This window comes from Myotis yumanensis, unplaced genomic scaffold (assembly GCF_028538775.1).
Source record: "Myotis yumanensis isolate MYYU_CA2020_CCGP unplaced genomic scaffold, mMyoYum1.0.hap1 SCAF_13, whole genome shotgun sequence".
Classification (NCBI taxonomy): domain Eukaryota; kingdom Metazoa; phylum Chordata; class Mammalia; order Chiroptera; family Vespertilionidae; genus Myotis; species Myotis yumanensis.
In genome coordinates, this window is record NW_027223764.1 from 15937797 (window position 1) to 15963806 (window position 26010).

At 40.1% G+C, this 26010-nt stretch overlaps 1 protein-coding gene across 2 annotated transcripts in view; it reads left to right on the top strand.

The window, feature by feature from the left end:
* Positions 1–25768, top strand: part of CFAP43 (cilia and flagella associated protein 43) — an 87866-nt gene extending 62098 nt beyond the window's left edge. For both annotated transcript variants that reach the window (XM_070432338.1, XM_070432339.1), the window contains 14 exons: positions 1402–1491; positions 2031–2111; positions 2717–2842; positions 6127–6246; positions 9291–9398; positions 11339–11425; positions 12229–12317; positions 13835–14048; positions 17272–17384; positions 18761–18920; positions 19467–19631; positions 24272–24352; positions 24990–25143; positions 25333–25768. In XM_070432338.1, the coding sequence (XP_070288439.1) occupies positions 1402–1491; positions 2031–2111; positions 2717–2842; positions 6127–6246; positions 9291–9398; positions 11339–11425; positions 12229–12317; positions 13835–14048; positions 17272–17384; positions 18761–18920; positions 19467–19631; positions 24272–24352; positions 24990–25143; positions 25333–25499 (1755 nt within the window). In that variant the 3' untranslated portion in view covers positions 25500–25768. The remainder of the gene's footprint in view (positions 1–1401; positions 1492–2030; positions 2112–2716; positions 2843–6126; positions 6247–9290; positions 9399–11338; positions 11426–12228; positions 12318–13834; positions 14049–17271; positions 17385–18760; positions 18921–19466; positions 19632–24271; positions 24353–24989; positions 25144–25332) is intronic.
* The last annotated feature ends 242 nt before the right edge of the window (positions 25769–26010 follow it).

A 26010-nucleotide genomic window follows, 5' to 3' on the forward strand; every position in this document is an offset into this window, starting at 1 on the left:
AGTCTTGTGGGGAGTCTGGGAGTCTGTCTTCATCTCTTGGCCTTCTTCTCTCTGCATTTCAACTTCCTAGTCTAGCAGTTCCTGCTTTGTATCTCCCTCACTGAAGAGAGTAGCTGATCTGAACCTGAATCTCTCATTCCCAATTCCAGATTTACCTGGGAGGGAGCTCCTTGCGCAACTGTGCCCAGTGCCTGTGCAGCAGGAGTTTGGGTTCCATTGTGGGCAGGAGGCTGACAGCGCTGCAGTAATCATGTAGGCCATTAGGGCAGCACGGGTCCCAAAGAAAGGGGGCTTCCTGGACAGCCTTCTTAAAAGGTGTGTGGCACAGAGGCGATGAACAAGAAATGCTTAAAGAAAACAAAGTACAACCACATCTCATTTCTGAAAAGTAAAAAATGCTAGAGAATGCTCCAAGAAAACCCCTCGTTCACATGAAATGATCTAAATTGCTTTGGGACAACAGGTAACAGTGTCGCTTAGAAGTAACGGCAAACATTTATACGGTCACTGTTCGAAGTACCCTGAATAGATTGAGACTAAGTTATCATTATAAAACCTTATAAAATAGGTACCAATATTACCTCCATTTTACAGAAAAGGAAACAGGCACAGAGAGGTGAAGTAGCTTGACCACAGTTACAAAGGTAGTAAGTAACAGAGTTGGGGTTTGAACTCAATCATTATACTTCCGAGCACTTCCTCTTAACCTCTACACTCCACGGGACTTGTTTAAGAAAGTCGGTTCTTCCAGAGGCCAGACTCTAGCTACAAGACTTAAGACACAAGGACCCCAACCTGCTTCTCTCACCTAGGCCCGCCTCTGGGCTCACTTTGTATGCACATAATTAACCCTGCCCACTGCTTCCTCTCATATGCTAATCCCTTCTGCATTTAGGAGAGTGATCTTATAAACCATTTTGTCCTTCCCTGCTTAACCCCTGCAGTAGCTGCTCTGGATAACACCCACAAGTCTCTTTCTGATGGCCCACCCTGGGCCTCCTTCACTCCAGCTGCTCTCCCTGCCTCGCTCTGTTCTGGCCACACTTGCATTTTCACAATTCCTTGAATGTCCCAAGCTTTGACCTCTCAGAACCTCTATCCTGAAGCATTTGGCTTAGATGGCACTTCTTTGGACCCCTTCCCTTCCCATCTAAACCAGCTCCCCTGTTTAATTTCTTTAGTGACAGAGATGGATTTAGAGAGCTAATAGAGAAATAACTATTTTTTTCAACCTTCTCATTTTAGACCTTATCTTCATTCCAAATATAGGAAATTGGTTGTAAAATCTGGATATACCCTTTATCCCCTTGATATGTCCTAAACTCTTCTTAGTGTATGGAAGGACAGTTTAGTTGAATTTTGTAAGACGAACAGCAGAAAACCACTTTTTTTTTCTTTCAGATTACAATTCAAAAACATGTTCCTCCTTGGCAAAGAGCCAAAAAAGAATTACTTGCAGCCCAAAAAATGGAGCAATGGCTTCAGTCGCAGGTATGCAGTTTTGCACAGTACCTAAAACCCTCATTCCTTTAGGGGTTCCTGTTCCTAATTTGGTTTAATAGTGTTGTTCTTGAACTCTACTATAGAAACATACCAACACACTTGTCATGGTCAGAGTCACTGGAATCTCAGTGGCCCCCTTCCTCTCTCCTCTCCATGCCACTGCTCACCCTTCCCTTCCTAAATGCAGTCATTCTAACATTGAATGGGAGGCTGCCTGAGGTGCCACTAGAGCAGTGACGGCGAACCTTTTGAGCTCGGCGTGCCAGCATTTTGAAAAACCCTAACTTAACTCTGGTGCCGTGTCACATATAGAAATTTCTTGATATTTGCAACCATAGTAAAACACAGACTTATATTGTTGATATTTATTTTATATATTTAAATGCCATTTAACAAAGAAAAATCAACCAAAAAAATGAGTTTGCGTGTCACCTCCGACACGCGTGTCATAGGCTCGCCATCACTGCCCTAGAGTGTCCAGTCTCTGGATCAGCTACCTGCCCTTGTTGACCCTGGCTCTTTCCCAGGCCTGTGACACCAGACATCGAGCCCTGATGGACATGATGGGAGGAGTCCTGGAAGTCAAGAAGGAAGATATTCTGAGAATGGTGAGATTTCCAACGTCCTTATCAAAATGGAATTTGGGTGATGAGAACTATTGACATTTGACCATTTTTGTCTATATGAACCTGAGCTTTAAAGTTCTACAGCAACAAGTAAACAACCTCCAGTACCTTATAAACTATACCACATCAGACAAATAAGATATTGGGAGTCACAGACTTGCCTTTCAATCTGACAAATAGGGCAAACAAACAAAAACAAGCAACCATAGTGTTTTGGTCTCACTGAAAGCAGGGATAATGCTGCACCTGTTATTCTCCAGAGAAACATTCCCTTTGACACCTGACATAGGTGCCCCTGGAGCTCAGGTGTAGTTCTAGCTATGAAGATATCAACACATACCTCCAAACCTGTCACCTAAGCGTCTGGGTATATCCCAAACTGTCCAACCTCTTTAAGTTACAGAAAAACAGTTGTAACATTTTTTTCTTATATTTTGGTCAAAGTGTCAGGATATTATCTTGCCACTGTGAAGAACTATACTGTGTTAAAGGGCCCTTGCTTTTAACTGTAATGATAACCCTGAACTTGTATTGTACTGCTTCATATAGGTTTGTGCTCCACTACATGCTTTCCTTTCTATCTCCAGGTGATTCCTCAGCCTGCTTTCATGGCAAAACCTGATGCTATATGGACTGAAGAGGAAAGAAAACAATTCAAAGACTATGAGAAAAAAGTCAGGGAGTTAAATGAAGAAAGAGATAAGTATAGAAAGGTCAGAAGTGCAAATAATTCATATATCCTACCATATCCAGGATTTTGTTTCAGTATATTATCAAATTAAGTGTTCTTGATTTTCTCATTGTCGTCAATAGTTGAAGGATAGTGTTTCAACTGAAATTTTGAAGAGAATTTAGGGAACTAGGTGGATATAAAGTTAAAGAGTTAGAACAATTTAAAACAAGAAGATGTATTTTAAATTTTTTAAGTTCTTCCTGATTCCAACATTTCCCATGTTATTACAATTCATTTGGTTCTCCAATCATTCTTCAAATGTTTCATGAACACCTATTACAGTATATTCAAGGCACTGCTCTGTATTGTCTACAGCTATTTGAGTTCAGTAATACTCTTGCTTGATTTACTCTCAGTCTCAAGGAAAGGACTTGAGGGAAGGACACCATCAGCCCAGCACACACTTTACAGTTCTAATTTGAGATTTTTGCAATGTAGTTCTACTTTTATCTCCTTCCATTGCGAAGAAACATTCCCACATCAAAATTGCTTACAATTATAATGGAGATATAAAAGCTGATGGTATACAACCAAATAAATAATATTTATTCCTCTGTGAAGAAAATAAAATCATACCATCATTTGAGGCAGGACAGTTTGTCAGCTTTACAGTGGCTGTATCTTATGAACAATTTCTTTGAACCTATTGTTAACCTGTCATGTTTTTATTCACTGCAGTCCTCTAAGAGTGCCCTGGCATTTTATCTTAAGATAGTACTTACCTGAAAGCCAAAATGAGTAGTTTTGAATGCAGTAAAGATTGCAAGGAGTTGGGGAATAGGAATAAAGTGTGGTTATTTACTCCATGGTCCTGCACAGTACGATACTGCACTGCCCACACCCTTACCTCCCTGCTCCCTGGTCATACTCACTTGGTAAAACCCAGCCTTGACAAAGACCAGCACTTGGCCTTCTCTGCACTTGCACCTGCAGAAGGTAAAGAAAATAAAAATACTGACTGGTTTCACTCTAATGGCCTTAATCTTTATTAGGTCCTGACACCTGCTCAGCAAAGCTAGTCCATTTCCCTGCTAGCTTAGTCCACATCACCTGGGGAGCTTGTTAAAAATGCAGCTTCGGATCCCATCATTCTCAGGAAATGGGAGCGTCCTCAGAATCCTAACAAGCAGCCAGGCAGTGAGTCAACCGCACTTTAAGTACCCAGGTCCTACACTTCACACGGTCTCTAGCCTCGAACTTCCAACCTCCAGTCCCCTGTCACCTTATGTTCTGTTGCACTTGGAGAAGAGAAGCAATAAGAGACTTGCCTTACTCTTCTGCCACTATGTCTTCCAGCCCCTAAAGTAAATCCCTGGAATCTCCCTGCCTTGCTGTTTCTTATGGAAGAAACGGCCTTGCGTCCACCCAGGCCTGGTCCTCCCCTTGTGCACTAGAACCATCTGGTCTCACCCTGCAGCATGGTTACTCCAGCACTTTGCCTTTCCCCTGCGTCATCAGTTTTCCCCTCTCTGCTGGAGTTTTCCTACCAACATACACATGCTGTAATCTTTTACATTGTATACAAAAGGAAAAGGAAAAAGATTTTTTTGAAGGAGACTCTGGAGTTCTTTCTACTATTCTTGTTACTTACTTAAAAATAAAAAGTTAAAAGAAAAGAATTCCTTTGATCCCACTTTCCTGTTAATCCACCACTCAGTGTCTCCTCAAAAAAACTCCAGAAACAAACTATGATCATTCCTATTTCTCCCTTCTCAATCTTTAAAAAAAATAAATAAATAAATAAGGGAGGAGGAGGGGAGGGGGATAGATATTGAGCAAGTGATAAAGCAAATGGGGCAGAATATTAACAGCTGATTAAATTGGTTAAAAATATATGGGAATTCTTTGTACAACTGTAACTTTTCTGTAAATTTGAAGTCATATCAAAACTTAAAAGATACCAAAAAATTTAAAGATAAAAATTGTAGCAACATGTCTAGAATTGATCTGCAGATGTTGTTTTTTCTTTAAAAATGTAAACTCATAGTTTTTCACTTACCTAGTGTATGCTTAGCTCTATGTCCTGGTGAAATTTTTTTTAAAAGGGGTGGGAACCACCAGTATGGCTCAGCAGTTGAGCACCAATCTTTGACCCTTGCACCAAGAGGTCACTGGTACAATTTCTGGTCAGGGTGTACTGGGCTGCATATCGGGGTGCGCTGTGCTGTCTGTTCCTGGAGCAGACAGATGGGAGGGTACTGACATCGGGTCAGGCCTTGGGATATGGTCTCATGGTCCCTCCTCAATATATACTGTGCTCTCTGGTCCCGGAAAACATAGATAGGAAGGTGATAATGCTGTGCTGTGTCGGGAACAAATTGCGTAAGCATGGCTTTGTAACTTTGTAGTTTTTGCAAATAAATTGCTGTAACTCTTGCAGTCAGCTACTGCAGTTCAAAGCAAAGGCTGAACTGCAGACAGCTGGCCAGCTTAATAAAGGTTCCTAAATTTAAATTCTGAGTCGGTGGTCTATCTCGCTGAGTCAACCCATAACAAGGGCACATACCTAGGTTGTGGGCTTGATCCCCAGAAGGGGACGTGCAAGAGGCAGTTGATCCCTCCATTGACCTCCCCCCGGGCCAAACCCCAAAAGGAGTCATATACACTGCTATATGTAATACTTTAAACAATAAGATAAAACTTAAAAAAAAGAGGCAGTTGATTGCTGTTTCTCATCGATGTTTCTATCTCTCTCCCTCTCTCTTTCTCTCTCTCTAAAAATCAGTAAAAACATATTTTAAAAAACATAAAAGGAGGTGGGACTTTTTTTTACCTGATGTAGAACTGCTTAGAAAAATAAAACATACCAAAAAACAAGAAAGAATATATATTCCCTTCTTATTTCCTTAAAATCTAAACAATTCTATGAAGAGATATTCATGGCTTTTACAAAAATCAAGATTTCTTTTTCCAGGCTGGATGTGTGCCTGGCAATTTCTGTCCTGTATAGAGTCAGAATTTTCTGGAAAGATTTGCTGTGACTTGTTTTTCTAGGCTTACTGCCACCTGCACCATTAGTAATGATCAGTGATTTTTAACTTTCTTTTTTTTCAGTAAAATATTTTTCAGCAAAAATCTCAGACTCACAACCTATTCAACAAATCCAGGTACAACATCTCTGATTGAAGGGGGCCGAAGAGCCTAGAACACCACTCAAGTCTTGCCTGCCACCTGCCCCTCCCTTGTGGCAAAGTGTGAACATCACTTCCTGGGACATTTGATGTCCCTAGACGTTAACTTTGCTGTTGACTTCCTTTCTTTCAGTCCTTAGAAGCAGAATTGAGGAAACTTCAAAACTCAATTCAAGAAAGCACACAGAATTTTGATGAATATTTGAAAAGACTCTTTGAAAGGAGAGTGAAGGCAGAAATGGTTATCAACCAGGTAAATAAAAGATTCCTTACATAACTTTTTAAAAAATGAGTTTCTAGGTCCTCTCAGTGTTCTTGGGATATTGACCAACATCCTTTCTGGCACCAAGGTCCTAGGGGCTCTGGCCCTGGCTCCCACTCTAGCCTCATCTGTGCCACCCGCCTCCTCACTCGCCACACTCCCTCCTCTGATGCCTTTTGTCCTTCCACCCAACTCTACTAGTAGTATTCTCTGCCAATGTCTTTGCATCCTGGCCTCTATCTATTTGTCTGTCAGGTTCCAGCTTAAAAGCCAATTCCTCAAACTATATTAGATCTTCCTATCATATACTTTGTTCTTTTCCTTTGAATCATGTATTTACAACTAAATTTTAATTTTTGTGTGGTTACTTTTTAATGCTCCCAGCACTATCTCCATGAGTCTGTCTTGTTCATCCCTGTATCTCCAATGACTAGCAAAGGGCTGGGTTCATCTATATGTTAAATAAATGAATAATCCACATGCACAAAAGATCAAATGAAAAATCTGGCTTAATTTCATTCAGCAGTAAGAATATAAATGAAGCATGCATTGACTAGAGAAGCAAGAAAGTCAAGAAGTGAAGCCTTTAAATTCTGAGGGAAAATTATGCCTAACATTGGATTTTATACCTTACCAAGCTATCAACTGAGTGTAAGAAAAGAAGAAGAATATTTTGAGAAATGCAAAGTCTCAAAAATTTACATGCACCCATTTTCAGGGAGCTGCTGGAAAATGTGTCTCACCAAAGCAAGGGGACCAACCAAAAAAGATGAGGGCAGTTAAAGGGACCTTGAGGAAGCAATCTGTATCCTTAGCAGCCCAACAGGAATGCTATACCAAAAAGGTTTTATTTAAGAGAGTTTAATGCATGGACTCTTTACTGAGGTATAGGCAAGGGAAACAGCAAGGAATGGCGAAACACACCGAGACTAGCAACAATGGGAAACCAGTATCGTCCCTAGAGCCAAAGAGGCAAGGGGAGGGAGCTGTTACCAGGGCCCAGCAAGACCTGTAGCCATGGGAGAGGCGTCACTCCTCAGCAGACATAGCCATAGATAGAACATAATGACTGGCTGGCAGGAAGGGAGTGTATGTATATGGTAGTTGGGTGGGGGAAGACTGGAAATGAATATCCCAGCATTAGTCATAAGAGCAGCATTAGTCATAATGGCCAAAAAGTAAAAATAATCCAAATGTCCAACAATTGTAAATGGGTAAATAAAATATGGTTTATCCATATAATAGAATGTTATTCAGCAAAAAAAAGGTAGTGTATGCTACAACATGGATGAACCTTGAAAACATGCTATGTGAAAGAAGCCATATACCCAAGGCCACGTATTGAATAATTCCATGTATATGAAATGTCCAGAATAGGCAAATCCATAGAGACAGAAAGTTAATTAGTGGTTGCCTTGGGGCTGAGGCAGGGAGGCATCTGGGAGGTGAGCAGGGTGGGGCAGAGAGAAATGGGAAATGACTGCTAAAGGATTTATTTTCAGAGTGAGAAATATTCTAAAATTGATTGTGGTGATGGTTGTACAACTCTGTGAATATAGTAAAAGCCAAAATGGGTTATACACTTAAATAAGTGTATGGACTGGGAAACACATCTTATAAAGCTGTTATTTTAAAAAGATATTCTTATAACATCTTTCATACAAGAGAATGAGAAAACTATCACAGACTACTAAGTAATATCAAAAGGACTCAGAAACCAACTTTAAAAGCTCCCCTAAATGGAACAATTTAAGATTCAACAATGATAATAATTGCAACAAACTGAAATCCATAACATTTGTTTAAATTTATGAATTTGTGATATTTTAAAAAGTAAAAGATGCTAATGGTTCACTTTCAAAAGATAACAACCAATTCATTATCTAAATAAACTGGTAAAGAGAAAGCATCAACTATTTAGTCTACCTTTTTATATGTACTGTAACCAAAAAGAAGATAAGAAGAAACCTCTCTTTATAAAATAACTAGAGGCCCAATGCATGAAAATTCCTGCAAGAGGAGGCCTTCCTTCCCTCGGCTCCAGCCCCAGCTTCGTCTGGATGTCTGGAAAGACATCCAGAATGATGTCCAGAAGGATGTCTGGTCTAATTAGCATATTACCCTTTTATTATTATAGATTTCAATTAGTAAGTTAAAAAAAAGGAATAATAGAAATAGAATATTACCATTTTGCAACTCTCAATGGATTAATGGACCTGGGCATTGAGCATTGATAGCTTCTAACATCCACAAAAAGAAAGACAACCTGTTATTATACATACGTCTCCTTTTCAAAGAACACAGTATCTCCTGCAGTCTTGCCAAAGGGACCAAACATGGGTCTCATCAGATCTCTGATCCAGCTGCCAATTTTCAGGAAATATATGGGATGAAAGACACTGATAAATTCACCATAAATATACAACTAGTAAAATGCAGACTAGGTGATAACTACAGATAAATATAAGGAAAAGAAAGGGATGGAAAGAAATTTGTGGAGTATAAAAAACTTGAAAAATGTGACCTTTTTTTAATAGATAAGTTATACTATTGTACTTGGACAAAGATACTTGGGTAATAAAACTATAAGGAAACACAAGAAAGTTATTACTCTGAGACAGGACAGTGGTTATGATTGGGGTGGAGGCTATGATGGGATACATGGAAGGGCTTTGGGCAGTGGCAAAGTTCTGTTTCTTGAACTGGATGGTGACTACAAAGGTATCTGCCTTAATAATAATTCATTAAACTCCACATTTGTTTGATATATTTTTTCTGTATGTATGAAAAGATGAGAAGTGTAAAACAGCTGAGTAATTATTATAACAGTTTATATCCCCATTTTCTTAAAAAAGATTTATCTTTCTTGTATGTCATGAACTTGCTTGATGAGTGCCAAGTCTTTGGCCCTAAATAGAATAATTCTTTCTTTATTATTATTATTTTAAAATCTTTATTGTTGAGAGTATTACAGATGAAAAATTCTTTCTTGAGTAGGACTATTGATCATTCCGCTTTTTAAAATATTTCTACAGGAGGAACTGAAAATAAATAACCTTCTCTTTTCTTTACTGTTGGATGAAGAATTAAGCACCAGAGAAACATTTCTAAACAACTATCTTATAAAGAAGCAGGAGGAGAAAGTAAGTATAGTATCTGATATCTGAGTACAGCATTTTTTGATAGACATGCTCCTTTTTTAACAAGAGCACACATGCCTAGACCCTTTCTTCCTTCCATATTCCTACTCAGCTGTATGCATCCCGTGGCTCCCTGTCTGGGACTTTGCTCCAGGGTCAGGTGAAAGTTATGTGATTCTTTATTTGCAATCATTTAGTCAAAAGAACCATATACCTTTCATGTGACATCTATAATAATAAAAGCATAATATGCTAATTAGACTGGACATCCTTCCAGACAACCTTCCGGATGAAGGCGGGGCTACGAGGGAATCCTGGGTCCCGGGTGCCAGAGGGAAGCCGGTGCGGGCAGCCAGGGGAAGGAAGGCCTATTCTTGCATGAATTTCGTGCATCGGGCCTCTAGTATGGTTGAGATGAGGCCATATAGCTTCATGGTTGAAAAGACCTGATTTTAATCACTGACTGGCTATGGGGCCTTGGACAAGACATATACTAGTAGCCTTTTAATCTATTTGCAAGCTCTTCACTAGGGAATGTTGTTCTCTCTGGACCATTTGGCACCCTAAGTATTACTAATGTAAGCAATAGGTTAGCTTATAGAATAAAAAGCTGTCATATTCTGTCAAACCTTATCTAATAAATAGGAGCATGGATAGATAAGTTTCATTAAAGAGACAATGAAAGAAAAATGCTTGTCACATAATTTTCTAAGTATGTCAGCCTTTATTGGTAATATTAATAAAAGATAAGTTATGAGTGTGGTTGATTTAAAGTACCCTATATGACATATGTACTTATTCTTTGCTAAGAGTCTGTTAAGCAGCATATGCAAAGTACCTTCTACATACAACCCTACTCATAGCAACCCTGCAGGGTACGGGCATTCCTCACAGATGTGGAGACCATCTCAGAGAGACTGGTAACATGCCTAAGTCACCAACTAGGATGTAATATGGCAGAAACTGGAACTGTGGAAATAAATGAAGACCATCTAAATGAGAATAAGCAGACTGTTCATTCAGAGCTTGGTATAGCAAGGGAACCAGCCACCATCATTTGTGTTTGGCAGACATTCAAAGGCAAGCAGAGGGATGGGAAAGTTTTATAATGAAAAAAGAGAGGACTTCAGGTGCCCTCTATTCTGATGTTATTGGCATGAGGAAGCGGGGGGGGGGGGGTTTGGGGGAGAGGAAGTTATTTAGAAATTCAGCAACCTATGTGATAGGTTTGGGGAGTATATTGGCTTTCTCTGGTTGGTCCTAAGTTAGAGATGGTGGCAAATATTTTAAAAGATGAAAGTTATTTTTCAAGTCTTGATAGTTTGGGGCCAATTGCTGTAGAGGTTAGGAATAAGAGTTCTATTTTTATATTTGGTCTGGCCATTGTCCTTTTATATGTTAGTCTCTCAGAACCCAGCTCCAGGAGACTCCCAAGCCTGTGAGATTTTATCATCCATACTGCCCTGCTGAGAATGTAGCATGCTCTGTAGTCACTTCCACACTCGCATACAGAACTAGCTATACTCAGAAACAGGTGATTAGATGTTTGTTTCTTTAAAGTCTCCAGTTGGTTTAGTTTTTCTATAAATGTTATCTGCAGCCTGACTGGTGTGGCTCAGTAGTTGAGCATTGACCTATGAACTAGAAGGTCGAGGTTAGATTCCCAGTCAGGACACATGCCTGGGTTGCAGGCTCGATCCCCAATAGGAGGCAGCCAATCAATTATTTTCTCTTATCATTGATGTTTCTATCTCTCTCTCCCTCTCCCTTCCTCTCTCTGAAATCAATAAAAACATATTTTTTAAAAATGTTATCTGCAATGGATACATCACTGACACATTTATCTTGTACTAGAAATTCCTTGTTCTTTTTAGTACCTCAAATATTTGTGTTTATTCTGAAAAATATTCAGTTACAACTGGCTATTCCCAATGTTATTATAGAGCCAGACTATAATGGCCATCCAGAAAGCTAAAGATGACCTTGATTTGTACAAGGAGCACTATGACAACTTACTGGCAGAAGACAAGGTGAGCGCCATAGTCTTACCCACTTACCAATGCAGTAGAGTTGGACTTAAGGGAAGATTAAAAGGATTACAATTTAATTTCCTCATAGATTCTTCTCCTACTAAAATTCTCAATTATGAGTTAATTCCATTCTATACCTTTGTATATTTCTGAAAATCACTGTGTAAAATAAATGTGTGTAAACATCTCTGGTTTAAGCTTTCTCTTGCACAAAAATGAGAGAGATCATCTAGACTTTGGAGCTTTTCAAATTTCAGGTTGCAGGCCCCATTAGTTGGTTATGATATCAATTTGGTAGACTATGATCAGCAGTTTTTTAATGGAAAATAATGGAATAAAAAAGTAAATAAAGAAGGATGGAGTTAGCCCTTTCTAGTGTTCTTTAATGGTTAGAGCGTAGGCCCAAGGACCGAAGGGTAGTGGGTTCGCTGCCTGGCCCCAGTTGGGGCACATGTGGGAGGCAATGAGTCAATTAAAGAAAAAAGAAGAAGAATGGGATAGGAATAGAATGAAATTGAATGAAATGGAATGGAATAGATTTTGCATGTTTTATGGGTAAATATTTTGTAAAACTTCAGTTCTAAGACCTCTTATATGAAATAATATTTTCAATTCACTAATGTTCTTCCTATTAAAAATCTTTGAGAAATCCTTGTATAGTGAGTGGTCACTCCCTAACAAATCTACTTTATAAACCAAGTTTTCATGGCTTTTAAAAATCAAAGTGATAATAACTCTATATTGGCAACAAATAAAATGTTTCTGAAACAATTGCAATCCTGCAATGATCTGTTTGTGCTTAGGTTATGGATCGCAGCTTTAAAAAGGAATTTTCTGAAATCCCCAGTTATCAGGTGGATATGCTCTACAAACTCTTTAAACGCCGACCAAGGTTTGTATCTCCTTTGCTATCATGTTTCTGAGGAAAAGTCTCTAAATAAATAGGAATGATATCAGATTTCAGCTTTTCTCACAATTAGATGGAAATATTCAGTCTAACATCTTTTATGTGAAAATGTTCAAATGTCCTGATAAAATTCAGTTTTTTAAAGATTATTCTTATATCTTAAGGTTAGTAATGAAGAATAATCATTTCTTTCATTATGTAAAAATAGTTACCTAGGTAAGCAAAGTTCCCTTGTGTTATGAATTGGAACTACATGTAAAAGGCTTCCAGGACAAAATAAGTTTGGGGGAAACATTGGGTTAAAAAAACAAAAAAGTTAAACAGTTTTCTTTACAAGAACTTCTCAGAACTTGGTTTTTGGCCTTTGGATCTCCAAATACAAAAAATGGAGTAAGCAGTGTGTTCTGAACTTATTTTACCACAAATCACTTTTTCCCAGAGCATCTCATGTGATTGTGTTTAAGACAAAGTTCAAAAAATGCCAGTACAAATTCTTGAATATAACCATTATCAAAAGAGTTTTAAAATATTTGATTTTTATACTGAGAGTATCATTAGAATTACAGTCCTGCATATTTCCAATTTTTTATAAATTCATATTTCCATAATTTTCAAATGTAATCTAGAAATCAGGAGTTTGTCACAAAGATATAGGCTCATTTGTGTATGAGATACAAACTCGTTCTCTCACCTTTGATGGGTTACATGCAACCTGAAGAACTCAATTTAGAACATGCTTCATATCTTGATTTCCCTATTTTTCAAGTAATGAGTTATAATAAGCCTTGTGAAGAAAGTATTCTGATCCTCATCTAGAGAAACAGAATAACAATATTCACGTCATGGTGTATTGTAAAGCATTTGATAGTGAACTCCCTTCCCAGCCACAGCCCAGGGAAACAAAACTAATCTATTAGTGTAGATGAAAGAGGCTCTTCTCGAGTTGTGTACATATCGGAACATAGTCTAAGCTACTCACCTGCAAAAGGATACCTGCAGAGGACGTGGCACAGAGCAAGGGAACACCCACCCTTCTCTTGGGCCTTCACCTGCCAGCTTAAGATACCAAGAAGAATGTATTTTTTCAATTCTTATATTTTCATATTTCTGGTTATGAACTTTCCTTTACTGCTCAAAGAAGACCATTTAACATTTCTTGTAAAGTTGGTTCACTGATAACGAACTCTTGTGGATTTTGCTTGTCCTGGACACTCTTGATCTCTCCTTCAAGAAGGGAGACCTTTTGTAATCCAGGTAATTTGCCAGTGCTGACAACAGTTAGGGAGCATCTGTAGTTTAGCCAAGGTCATGTCTGGGATCCAGAGAATATGGAAAAAGATCAAAGAGGGTGCTTTTCTCTTTGGAATAATCTGACTACAAGTGCCAAAGGAAAGTGTCATGCAATGTCATACCTATGCTAAGGATCATATTATTTAACATTGATTTTTTTTTTGGATGTGTGAGAATGTGGAAGGTTGATGGGCTTTTATTGATAATACCAGGATTCACAAACCGAAAACACACTCAGAGATGGCCAGTCTTGTGCCTTTTGGAGAACGACCAGGATCTGGGAAATTGAATAAAGATGCCTTTGCTCAGTTAATGAAAGCCATGGATGACTTGGACAATACTAATAACATGCCAGAAGGCTTGGACCCCTCAGTCTGGAATCATTTCTGTGTGACCAGACGAATGAAAGTGGAAAACGAACAAAAAGTATATAACTTTTCAATTTCCTTTCATTTAGTGCACTAATATAAAATAGATAGTTTATGGTGGTCAGTACTCCCAGAAAATCTAATTGTTTAGGTTTTCTTGCTAGGGTAGTATTAGTAATATTAATAAGAATAATAATGAAATAAAATATTAACCATAGTGTTACTGAGGGCTAAGTATAGGTCTATACCTGTGTAGACCCACCCTGTCAAAATGGTGGTCACTCACTACATGTAGTTATTGTTTACTTGAAATAAATATGGCTAGTCCTAATTGAGACATGCTGTACGTAGAAAATACACACAGATTTAGAAAACTTAAAATAATGAAAAAAATAATAGTAAATGTCTCAATATTTTTATATTTATTATAGGTTGAAATGTTAATATTTTGTTTTTTGTTTTTGTTTTTGTTTTTTTTATTTTAATTAAATTTTTATTGTTCAGATTACATTTGTTCCTCATTTTTCCCCCCATAACTCCCCTCCTTCCAGTTCCCGCCCCACCCTCCGCCCTCACTCCCCACCCACTGTCCTCATCCATAGGTGCACGATTTTTGTCCAGTCTCTTCCCGCATCTCCCATTCCCCTTCCCCCCCCCCCCCGCAAGAATAGTCAGTCCATTCCCTTTCTATGTCCCTGATTCATTATAATCACCAGTTCATTCTGTACATCAGATTATTTATTCACTTGATTCTTAGATTCACTTGTTGATAGATGCATGTTTGTTGTTCACAATTTGTATCTTTACCTTTTTCTTCTTCCTCTTCTTAAAGGAAACCTTTCAGTATTTCGTGTAATACTGGTTTAGTGGTGATGAACTCCTTTAGCTTTTCCTTATCTGTGAAGCTCTTTATCTGACCTTCAATTCTGAATGATAGCTTTGCTGGATAAAGTAATCTTGGTTGTAGGTTCTTGTATTCAGCACTTTGAATATTTCTTGCCATTCCCTTCTGGCCTGCAAAGTTTCTGTTGAGAAATCAGCTGACAGTCGTATGGGTATTCCCTTGTAGGTAATTGAGTCTCTTTCTCTTACTGCTTTTAAGATTCTCTCTTTGTCTTTTGCTCTTGGCATTTTAATTATGATGTGTCTTGGTGTGGTCCTCTTTGGATTCCTTTTGTTTGGGGTTCTCTGCGCTTCTTGGACCTGTAAGTCCATTTCTTTCACCAGGTGGGGGAAGTTTTCTGCCATTATTTCTTCAAATAGGTTTTCAATATCTTGCTGTCTCTCATCTTCTGGCACTCCAATAATTCTGATATTAGTGAGCTTGAAGCTGTCCCAGAGGCTCCTTACACTATCTTCGTATTTTTGGATTCTTTTTTCATTTTGCTTTTCTAGTTGGGTGTTTTTTGCTTCTTCGCATTTCAAATCTTTGGTTTGATTCTTGTGCTCCTCTGGTCTGCTATTGGGTATAATATTCTTTATTTCAGTCTGTGTATGCTTACTTTCTAATTTCTTTATCGTAGCATCGAGGGTCTCATTAGTTTTCGTGAGGCTCTGCTCAAGTTTATTGCAAGGCCTCAAAATTGCGATTTTTAGCTCCATATCCTCCATTTCTGTCATGTTTTTTTGTCTCCGCATCTTTTATGCTTTCTTGGTGCACCCCCTTGTGGTCTTTGTGCGCAGTCTTGTTCTAGTTAAGCCTTAATTGTTGTAGTTAATACTAGAGGGATTTGACCACCAGGCCGACTGGCTGTGAGAATCAGCTGTGTGGAAAACTTCAGTCCTCTGGGGAGGTGCTAATCTAGCCTTTGCCTGAGGCGATCCGGCAAATGGCTCTGCGCAGGGCTTGGGCAGGGCGGGATCAACAGGGCGGGGGGAGGGAGCAGCTATGGCTGCTCTCAGTCCGTCCCCAGGGGCTCTGCTTCTCTGTCCCAGCAACCGCTGCAAACCTCGGAGGGACCGTAGCCAGACAGGCCCGCTTCTCCCGTTTGAGTCTGGGTCCCTAGAGACTGGCCTGGATCTGTAGCCCAGAGTCTGAGACTCCCTCCTGATTGAAAACAACAACCGCGCCCTCAGCCACCAGCCCGCTTTGCGCGCGCACCACCGCACCACCTTACCTTTAAATTTTCCACACTGCGCCTCCTCTGAGCCTCGTAATGCTGTTGTTTTTCCTTCTAGTTGAAGAGTCTCTCCTCAGCCAGCCTTCCTGTGGTTCTGGTTGATGTCCGTTCCGTCTTTTAGTTGTATTTTTGAAGTGGTTGTTTGCGGCAGCAGTCTCCGGTGTTTACCTATGCCGCCATCTTCGATTCGCCGAAATGTTAATATTTTGGATATATTGTGTTAAATAAAATATATTAGTAAAATTAATTTTACCTGTTTAATTGCACTTTTTATAATGTGGCTACTACAAAATTTAAAATTACATATGTGGCTTGCATTTATGGCTCATATTATATCTCTCTTGGATACCACAGTTATAGACATAACTTCCCTTCTCCTCTCTGCCTTGATCTTGAGTAGTCCTTAACTCTTTTTGCATAGATTAGAATTATATTTCACCAGAAACAACTTTATAGTTTTGCTAGAATATTTTTTAAAATGTAACCCAGCCAGTGTGGCTCAATGATTGAGCTCTGACCTATTAACCAGGAGGTCACAGTTCCATTCCCAGTCAGGGCATATGCCTGTGTTGCAGGCTTGATCCCCAGTTTGGAGCATGCAGGAGGCAGCCTATCAATGATGATCTCTCATCATTGATGTTTCTCTCTCTCCCTCTCCCTTCCTCTCTGAAGTCAATAAAATATAAAATTTAGCAAAGGGTAAAAAGTTGAGAATGTGTTTGATTGGAAAGAGAATCCTTCCTCTTGTTGCTTCTTGACCACCTCCTTCCTCCCCTCCCCCAAATTCCCTAAATTCAGTGCCACAGATTGGCCTATTTTTATAAAGTATCTATGATTTTATCATTTTACCTAAGGTGATGAGAACAAATGTTAAAATAAGATATAAGAAAAATTCTATTGCTTGCATATTTGATTTTCAGCAAGAGTAATATTTTCAAATTACTCATGGGATATACCATATAAGTTCTAGAAATCTTGTATTATTACATATGGCAGGGATTTAAATTTTTATTAATCTCTTAGAAAGATGGATTTGTTAAGGTTTTGTAACAAAGTTAACAAGTTAACAGATGTATGTTTTCTAAAATTCTTTAAATTTTTGTTTGCTTTTATTTCTAAAGCTCCATATGTTCTGAGATGTTTGTGGCTTGGTTTCTTCAGGTAAAGCAGAAAGCAGCTGGTTTAGTGGAAATGATGGCTTTCCTCCGGAAGAGAATTGATGAGGATGAGAAGGTGCAAGTGGAAATTGAAAAAGTGTCCCATGAACTCATTCTGTAAATCCAACCTTTCATTCATGTTCATTTATTCAAAGTCTAAGCTAGGGCTAAGTTGGCTTCTGTTATCCTGGGGGAAGAATGCCTACTCACTGGCTTACAGCTGGCAGAGACTTATATTTCTCCTTGAGCTTCAGAATTTCTCTTTGAAAAAGTGCATTTTGTTACATAACACCTTATTTCAGAATGGAAGTTGCCTACATGTTCCATTACTATTATAACAAACTAGAGGCCCGGTACACAAAAATTCGTGCACTGGGGGGTAGGGGGAGGGTGTCTCTCAGCCTGGCTGCACCCTCTCACAGTTTGGGACCCCTCGGCGGATGTCCACATGCCAGCTTAGGCCCACTCCAGGGGGATTGAGCCTAAGTTGGCAGTCAGACATCCCTCTGGCAGCCCGGGAGCCCTCAGGGGATGTCCGACTGACGGGCTTAGAGCTGCTGAGGAGGCAGGAGAGACTCCACCGCCACCGCTGTGCTCGCAGCCCTCAGCCCAGCTTGTGGCTGAGCAGAGCTCCTCCTGTGGGAGCACACTGACCACCAGGGGGCAGCTCCTGCATTGAGCATCTTCCCCCTGGTGGTCAGTGCACATCATAGCAACCGGTCATTCCTGGTTGTTCTGCCCATAGGGTCAATTTGCATATTACCCTTTTATTATATAGGATAGGTAACTTTTGGAAAAAATTTAGTATTTTTTCATCTCCTACAATAAAACACAAAGAATTTGTTTTCGCTGATCAGTAATTTTGGGCTCAAGCCACACAAACAACTGTGTGGAAAATTAATTAGTTATTTAAGAATTTTCCATCTAGTCACCTAACCAGCTAATATCTTTTTCTTTAGAAGAACTTGTTGTATTTTGCTGAGTGATGGGGCTACAGCTTTGTCCTTACTTTACTTTTGGCTATATTTACAGCCATATTGACATGTCATCTTAAGATCTAGGTTATAAAGAGAAATATGAGTTACCTAGAAATAGATTTGATAAGTAGCAGATAGATTAAACATTCTTAATATATCATCAGAAGTCAATACATAATCAAAACATCAACAGATTTATTATTTGGTAGCATCTCTATTTTTGTCAACTTATGATCACAATTATATTAATGTTTTATAATCATAAAGTGAAACTTTATGATTATATTTCTGTCCCTGCCATTCTTTGAGCCACCCAAGAGTGATTTATATCAATAAGAAGAGGTATCCTGGAGACCTCTGGGAAAGCTCATTATTGGGAACATATTTTCCACATTAATTTCCAGCATGTTTTCCTTCAGCTGAAGGACATTTAAATTTGGATATTGCCTGATAATAGGTGAAATTTGAAATATAAATACATTATAACTACTTACTTTGAAGTCTTTTTAAATTTAGATTACAGGAAGAGAAAGTGAAATTCCAGTTGAATTTGACCATCCAAATTCTCCTTAAACAAGGACAAGTAGAACTGGAGAATTTCCAGTTATTGCTGGAGTATCCTGATGCCATTCTCATCAACAAGACCATAATTGAAGACCTGAATGCCGTGATTAGGGTAATTATTACTTTTTAAAGAGAAAACAACAATAACAACATATTACCTACTGTATTAAATATTTCTTATTCTTCCATTTTTATGACAAATGTGTTTATTTTCTCTAGCTTACAGAGTTTTTGACATGATATGTACTACATTTTTTTTAAAAATCTTTGTTCCACTCAATGTAATGCATCTGCCTTTGAGACTTTCTCTTAATCTTTATTTTCAACAGTTTATCTATTGCATCAGGAAGCAGGGCAGAGAGCCAGGCTACAAATGCATACAGATTGGAAGATTGGTGATTGGTCTGTCTAAGCATTGACATATAAATTGGCTATACCATTCAAATTTATCCTATAATTCCCTCTGTTTAATAACCATGCTTTATAGTCATCAGATTTTGCCCAAGAAGTAATTTTTTAATATTTGCTATATTTTTAAACAGACACAATTATTTCTGTGATCCATGTTTTCCAATTATAGAATACTGCTTCAAATATTCTCTATTCTTTATGCAAAATCATATTATATGAACATCAGAATATACCTTTTTTTTTAAAGACTCAAGGGCATAAGAAAGTTGCTAGCATGATGGAAAGTAAAGATATCCACAAAGGAATATTTCAGATTGAGTGGGAACATAAGAAAATGGAGATGGAAATGGAAGATCTAAATCAGAGGGCTTGGGATATTCAGATGCTGTTTTTTTCAAGAGAACGTCAAAAGGTAAGTTCTCCCTACCCAACTATATAATTTTGATTTCATTCAACTAGTACTTAATTAGAAGCCTCAGTGATATCAAGCATATTCGAAGCCAGAAGTATTTCATAGTTTGTCTACAAAATCTGTCTTTTCTTTCTAGTAATTTACATTTACTGCCTTGGGTTCTTTGTGATCCATTCTGTTGTATAGCTCTATCTTGCAGTTCACCGAGGATTTCCTACTTGTCAAATCCAGTGGTCACTTTCCCAGTCATCAACATCCTTCAACTTTCTATAGCATTTGACTCTCTTGATTGCCCATTCCTGTAGCTTTTATCATCCCCGTTTTCTCCTTTTTTGCTTCCAACATGTCAAACCACTTTGCCCCTTTTAGTGATTTCTCTTTTGCTTCTAACTCTTGAATATACCTATTTTTTAAGACTCTGCCCTTAGCTCTGCTTGTGTTCTAACTTAATTGATTACTTTTAAGAGACTAATTCAAGCTCTCTGGTTTCCAGTTGAACTCCAATCCAAGCTCTCTGGCCCTGACCTCCCTCAAGCTCTACTTCTATATTTCATACCTCCCAATAGCATCTCTTCTTAAATTGCTTCTGTAGTGTTTTTTTAGTCACTCACTCAGGCTTAAAGTTGTAGTCATCTTTGATTACCCTCTTTGCTTTGCCTTTCCTTCCATGTCTTGCCTAGTTTATTTATGTATTCCTTCATTCTCTATCCCCACTGCCTTTACCCTAGCTCACAACTTCCTTTTCAATGATTTAGACTATCTACACTAATAAAAGAGAAACATGGTAATTAGCGTACGACCGCTACCCTTTTCATTGGCTAATCAGTGAGTATATGCAAATTAACTGTCAGCCAAGATGGCGGCCGGCAGCCAGGCACTGAAGCGAGCATGAGGCTTGCTTGCTGTGGACTCCAACGTTCCCCGCCTCACTTGCCGGCCTCTCAGCTGCAACTCTAAGCAACTATATACTATGTTGCAAATAAGAAGCTAAACAAAACCCCAGAAACCAGCCGGACTGAAAGCCAGCCGGACCGAAACTTTGTATTGATGTTTTCAGCAGCAAGGCCTCAGAGCTAAAGCTGGCCCAGAATAAAATAAAATAAAAAAGAAAACAAGGAGCTGTTGGGAGCTTCAGTCACTCACTTCCGGAAAACAGCCCTCAGCCCCTCACCCAGACTGGCCAGGCACCCCAGTGGGGACCCCCACCCTGATCCAGGACACCCTTCAGGGCAAACCAGCCAGCCCCTACCCATGCACCAGGCCTCTATTCTATATAGTAAAAGGGTAATATGCCTCCCAGCACCGGGATCAGCAGAGCAGCGAGGCTCCCGGCACGGGGATCAGCTTGACAGGGGGCAGCGCCCAAACCCTCTGATCGCCCTGCGGCTCTGTGTGTGACAGGGGGCAGGGCCACAACCTCCCTATCTGCCTTGCTCTGTTCATGACAGGGGAAGGCGCCCCAACCCCCTGATCAGCCCTGCTCTGTGCCTGATAGGGGGGAGCTCCCTAATCCCCTGATTGCCCTGCGGCTCTGTGTTTGACAGGGTGCAGCACACCAACCCCCTGATTGGCCCTGCTCTGTGTGTGACAGGGTGCGGCGCCCCAACCCCCCCCCCCCCCCCACGGGCCCTGCTCTGTGTGTGACAGGGTAGAGCCATAACCTCTCCATCAGCCCTTCCCCGAGTGTGACAGTGGTGGCACCCCAATCCCCTGATCGGCCCTGCTCTGTGGGTGATAGAGGGTGGCGCCCCAACCCCCCTCCCCGGGCCTTGCTCTGTGTGTGACAGGGTAGAGCCATAACCTCCCCATTGGCCCTGCCCTGAGTGTGACAGGGTGCAGCACCCCAACCCCCTGATCCGCCCTGCTCTGTGTGTGACAGGGGGTGGTGCCCCAACTCCCCTATCGGCCCTACTCTGTGCATGACAGGGGGGAGCTCCCCAACCCCCTGATCGGCACTGCTCTGTGAGTGACAGGGGGCAGCGCCCCAACCCCCTGATTGGCCCTGCTCTGTGAGTGACAGGGGGCAGCGCCCCAACCCCCTGATCGGCCCTGCTCTGTGCGTGACAGGGGGTGGTGCTGCAACCTCCCCATCGACCCTGCCTTGAGTGTGACAGGGGGCGGTGCCCCAACCCCCCAATCGGCCCTACCCTGAGCGTGACTGAGGGTGGCATCGCAACCTCCCGATCTGCCCTACTCTGTGCATGACAGGGGGTGGTGCCCCAACTCCCCAATCGGCCCTGCTCTGAGCCTGACCAGGGGCTGCACTTAGGGATTGGGCGTGCCCTCTGCCACCTGGGAACAGGCCTAAGCCAGCAGGTCGTTATCTCCTGAGGGGTCCCAGACTGTGAGAGGGCACAGGCCGGGCTGGGGGACCCCCCTCCCCCCGCCCCCTGAGTGCACAAATTTTGTGCACCGGGCCTCTAGTACACTAATAAAAGACAAACATGCAAATTGACCATACCTTGGCTATGCCTTAAGCCATGCCCACCAGCCAGAGTGACTATATGCAAATTAACCCAACCAAGATGGTGGCCGGCAGCCACAGAGCTGGAGTGAGCAGAAGGCTTGGTTGCTCCAGTGATGGAAGAAGCCAAGCTTCCCGCGGATGGCTGTAGCTTCTGAAAAAGGCAACAAAGTTTCAATTATAGAAACTAAATAAATCCCAGATACCTGCTTTCAGCCGGCTATGGCCACGGAGCTGGAGCGAGCAGGAGGCTTGGTTGCTCTAGTGATGGTGGAAGCCAAGCTTCCTGCATCCGGCTGTAGCCTCCGCAAAAGGCAACAAAGTTTCAATTATAGAAGGTAAATAAATCCCAGAATAAAAAATTTAAAAAAAGGAGAGGCTGAGAGTTTCTGTTGCCAGGGGGCTTGGCCAGCCTGAAAATGGCCCTCAGCCCCTCACCCAGACTGGCCAGGCAACCCAGTGGGAACCCCCACCCTAAAGGGGGTGTGGCCAGCCTGAAAACAGCCATCAGCCCCTCACCCAGGCTGGCCAAACCTCCATGGGGTGAGGGTCCTCACTGGGGGAAGCTTGACCAGCCTGCAGCCAGCCATCAGCCCCTCACCTGCGCTGGCCAGGCACCCCAGTGGGGACCCCCACCCTGCAGGGGGTGTGACAAGCCTGCAAACAGCCATCAGCCCCTCATCCAGGCTGGCCAGGCACCCTGGTGGGGACCCCTACCCTGAAGGGGGTGTGACCAGCTGCAAACAACCATCAGCCCCTCACCCAGGCTGGCCAGGCACCCCTGGGACCCCCACCCTGATCTGAGGTACCCTTCAGGGCAAACCAGCTGGCCCCCACCCGTGCACCAGACCTCTATCCTATATAATAAAAGGGTAATATGCAAATTGACCCTAACAGCAGAATGACTGGGAATGACTGGTCACTATGATACACACTGACCACCAGGGGGCAGATGCTCAATGCAGGAGCTGTCCCCTGGTGGCCAGTGCACTCCCACAGGGGGAGCTCTGCTCAGCCACAAGCCAGGCTGATGGCTGCCAGTACAGCGGTGGTGGCGGAAGCCTCTCCCGCCGCCTCATCAGCACTAAGGATGTCCGACTGCAGCTTAGGTCTGCTCCCTGCTGGTAAGTGGAAATCCCCCGAGGGCTGCCAGGCTGCCAGAGGGATGTCTGACTGCCAGTTTGGGCCCAATCCCCCAGGGAGCTGGCCTAAGCCAGCAGGTGGACATCCTCTGAGGGGTCCCAGACTGCAAGAGGGCATAGGCCAGGCTGAGGGACCACCCGCCCCCTCCGCCGAGTGCACAAATTTTTCTGTATCGGGCCTCTAGTTCTATAATCTTCTAACTGGTCTCTTACCTTGGCTCTTTCTCTTATCTAATCTATACCATATACTACTGTCAGGTTGATATTCATATTCAGCTTTAATAACATTACTACTCTGCTCAAACATATTTCAACTGCCACTTCTTACCTGGCAAATGAATTATGAAATCCTTTGATGGGTATTCAGTACCATTCAACCTTACTTTTCAAATGCATTCCAAGATCCTATCATACATCAGTATTCTCAAACCAAACTGATTATTTTTATCTAGGATTCAATCTCTGTGCCTTTGCTTATTACCAGTTCTTCTCTCTAGAATATCTTTCCTCATTATTTTCACATTCCAAGTCTATTTTTTAAAGTCTTGCTTATGTGCCACTTCTTCCATAAAGCCTTTTGATTTCCCCAAGTCCAGAGAAACCACATCCCAACTCAATCTTTGAGTTTGCAGTCATTTTACATATTTCTTGGCAACTAATCAATTTGCATGTTCTCTTTTTCTTGATGGTAGGTCATATTACTTATCTTTGTATTTCCCTCAGTGTTTTTAACGAGAACACTGTTAATGTGGGACTCAAATGAGATAATAAATATTTAGTGACTTGAATGAATGAACAAATGAATGAGAAAAAAACTCAAGGCATTTGTAATCATTAGCATATAGGTAACCATTTTAGTGGCTAAATACAAGTAAATATTATAGCACAAAAGTCAAATGACTTGACTTAGATGTATAGTGTTTGTGAAAATAATAACTTTGAAAACTAAGATCATCTTCATGAAGTTATCTATTGAAAAAAATAGAGAAAAATGTTCTTACATTTATTGTGAGTTTTTTTTTCTTCTCTCAAAGTACCTAAGTGAACCAAACTATGAGACTTTGGTTGCCATTCAGATTGGAATAATGGAGCAAACCATTGCTGTTATAGATAAGGTAACTCTCAAAGATATTAATCATTATAATGCCAATAGTTGTGATCATTTGAACAAAGTAATAGTGTCCCAAATTATGAATTCAAACAGGACCTAACAAAATTGAGGTCCTTTACTGATATTCAGGATGTTATTAGAGATCCCTGAATAGTGTCTTTGCAACCATAACAAGTCTGGTAGAGGAAGCACTTCTTTTAATATTAGAATTAACCCCTTGGGACATATCTGAGTGTACATGAATTTCCTATTTCACATCAGGTTATGATTTGTGTAATAGAAATGTTGATAGACTTTTCTTGGCATTGTAAAGGCTTTTTAAAAATAACTGCTTAACAAATGTTGTTTTGATTGTGTAGCACATAGAAAATGAAAACAAAGTAATCTCAAGTCTATGTGTTTTAATCTTATCTCCTTCTTAAGAATATACAAGATTTTTTTTCTAAAATGTGGTAGTGTACAATTCCTTCTTTCAATAAATAATTTAAGTACCTACTATGTGCAAGCATTATGGTAGGCACTCAATATATGGTGATCAGATGATATCTTAATGATGATAATAAATTTTAAGAATAATGTCTTTATAAAATATATTTTTTCAAAATTATTTTTGTGGATCTTCATGGCAAAAAAAATTTCAGACCCACAAAAAGAACGTGGAAAACTGTAAAAAATTACTGAAAAAACTGGGAAAGTTCAGCAATCAAAAAGATGTAACAAATTACAGTCTAAGCTGCAATTTGCAAGAAGAATTGGTGGCTGTCTCAGAGAGGAAAGACATCTCTAATGCCATGGGTAAGCTTTTTTATTTCTTTACTCAATATAGGTTTCTTTAAAAGTAACCAGTATTCCTGAAATCTGTACAGTTGTTATAAAGCTACCAGCATTTTTCCTATGTTTTTAATTGATTCTGTATGCTATTATTATATTTGAAAGTATATAAAGTAATACAACTAATTTTTTTCTTCTTCATTTTTGGGATAGGGTCTCAACTGACTTTTGAAAAAATTGCCAAAGTACAATATGAAAGCATGATGGAACAACAAAAGTTAACAAATATTTCAAAAGAACAAGCTGAACAGATTTTGGTACTGCAAGCTGAAGTTGAAAGACTAAGGATGAAAACATATCCTGCTCTTCTTCCAATGTAAAAACACTGGTGGGAAACACAAGACCAAATCAATCATTTAAAAATAATTTAATTTGATTAAAATGATTTTTTGTTTTTTCATATCAGGAAATTTAAGTAGAGCCTCTTCTCAGTTGCATAGTTTAGTAGCAAATTATTTAATTTTAGCCTTAATAATTATAAAAATGTTTGTCATGCATAAATAAATGTATAAAATATGAATTATTGTTTTCAAGAATGAGCAAGATTTTTACTCAGTATTCAAGAGCTATTTTATTTAGTTTTAATTTTATCAAAAATTATTTTCACAGTGATAATATAGAAAGTCTTAAAGACAATAGGAAATTATTTTTAGCCACAAGTGACATTTCTAATTTTATAAATTACCTGATGTTATGATGAATTATGGATGATTTTTATACTTTTCTATATTTTGTAAGTTTTCCTCAATAAGCATTTATTCTATAGTCAGAAAAAAAAATGCCAGAACATTTAAGATTATTCCTTCTTCTAGCAATGAGAACATGGTAAAC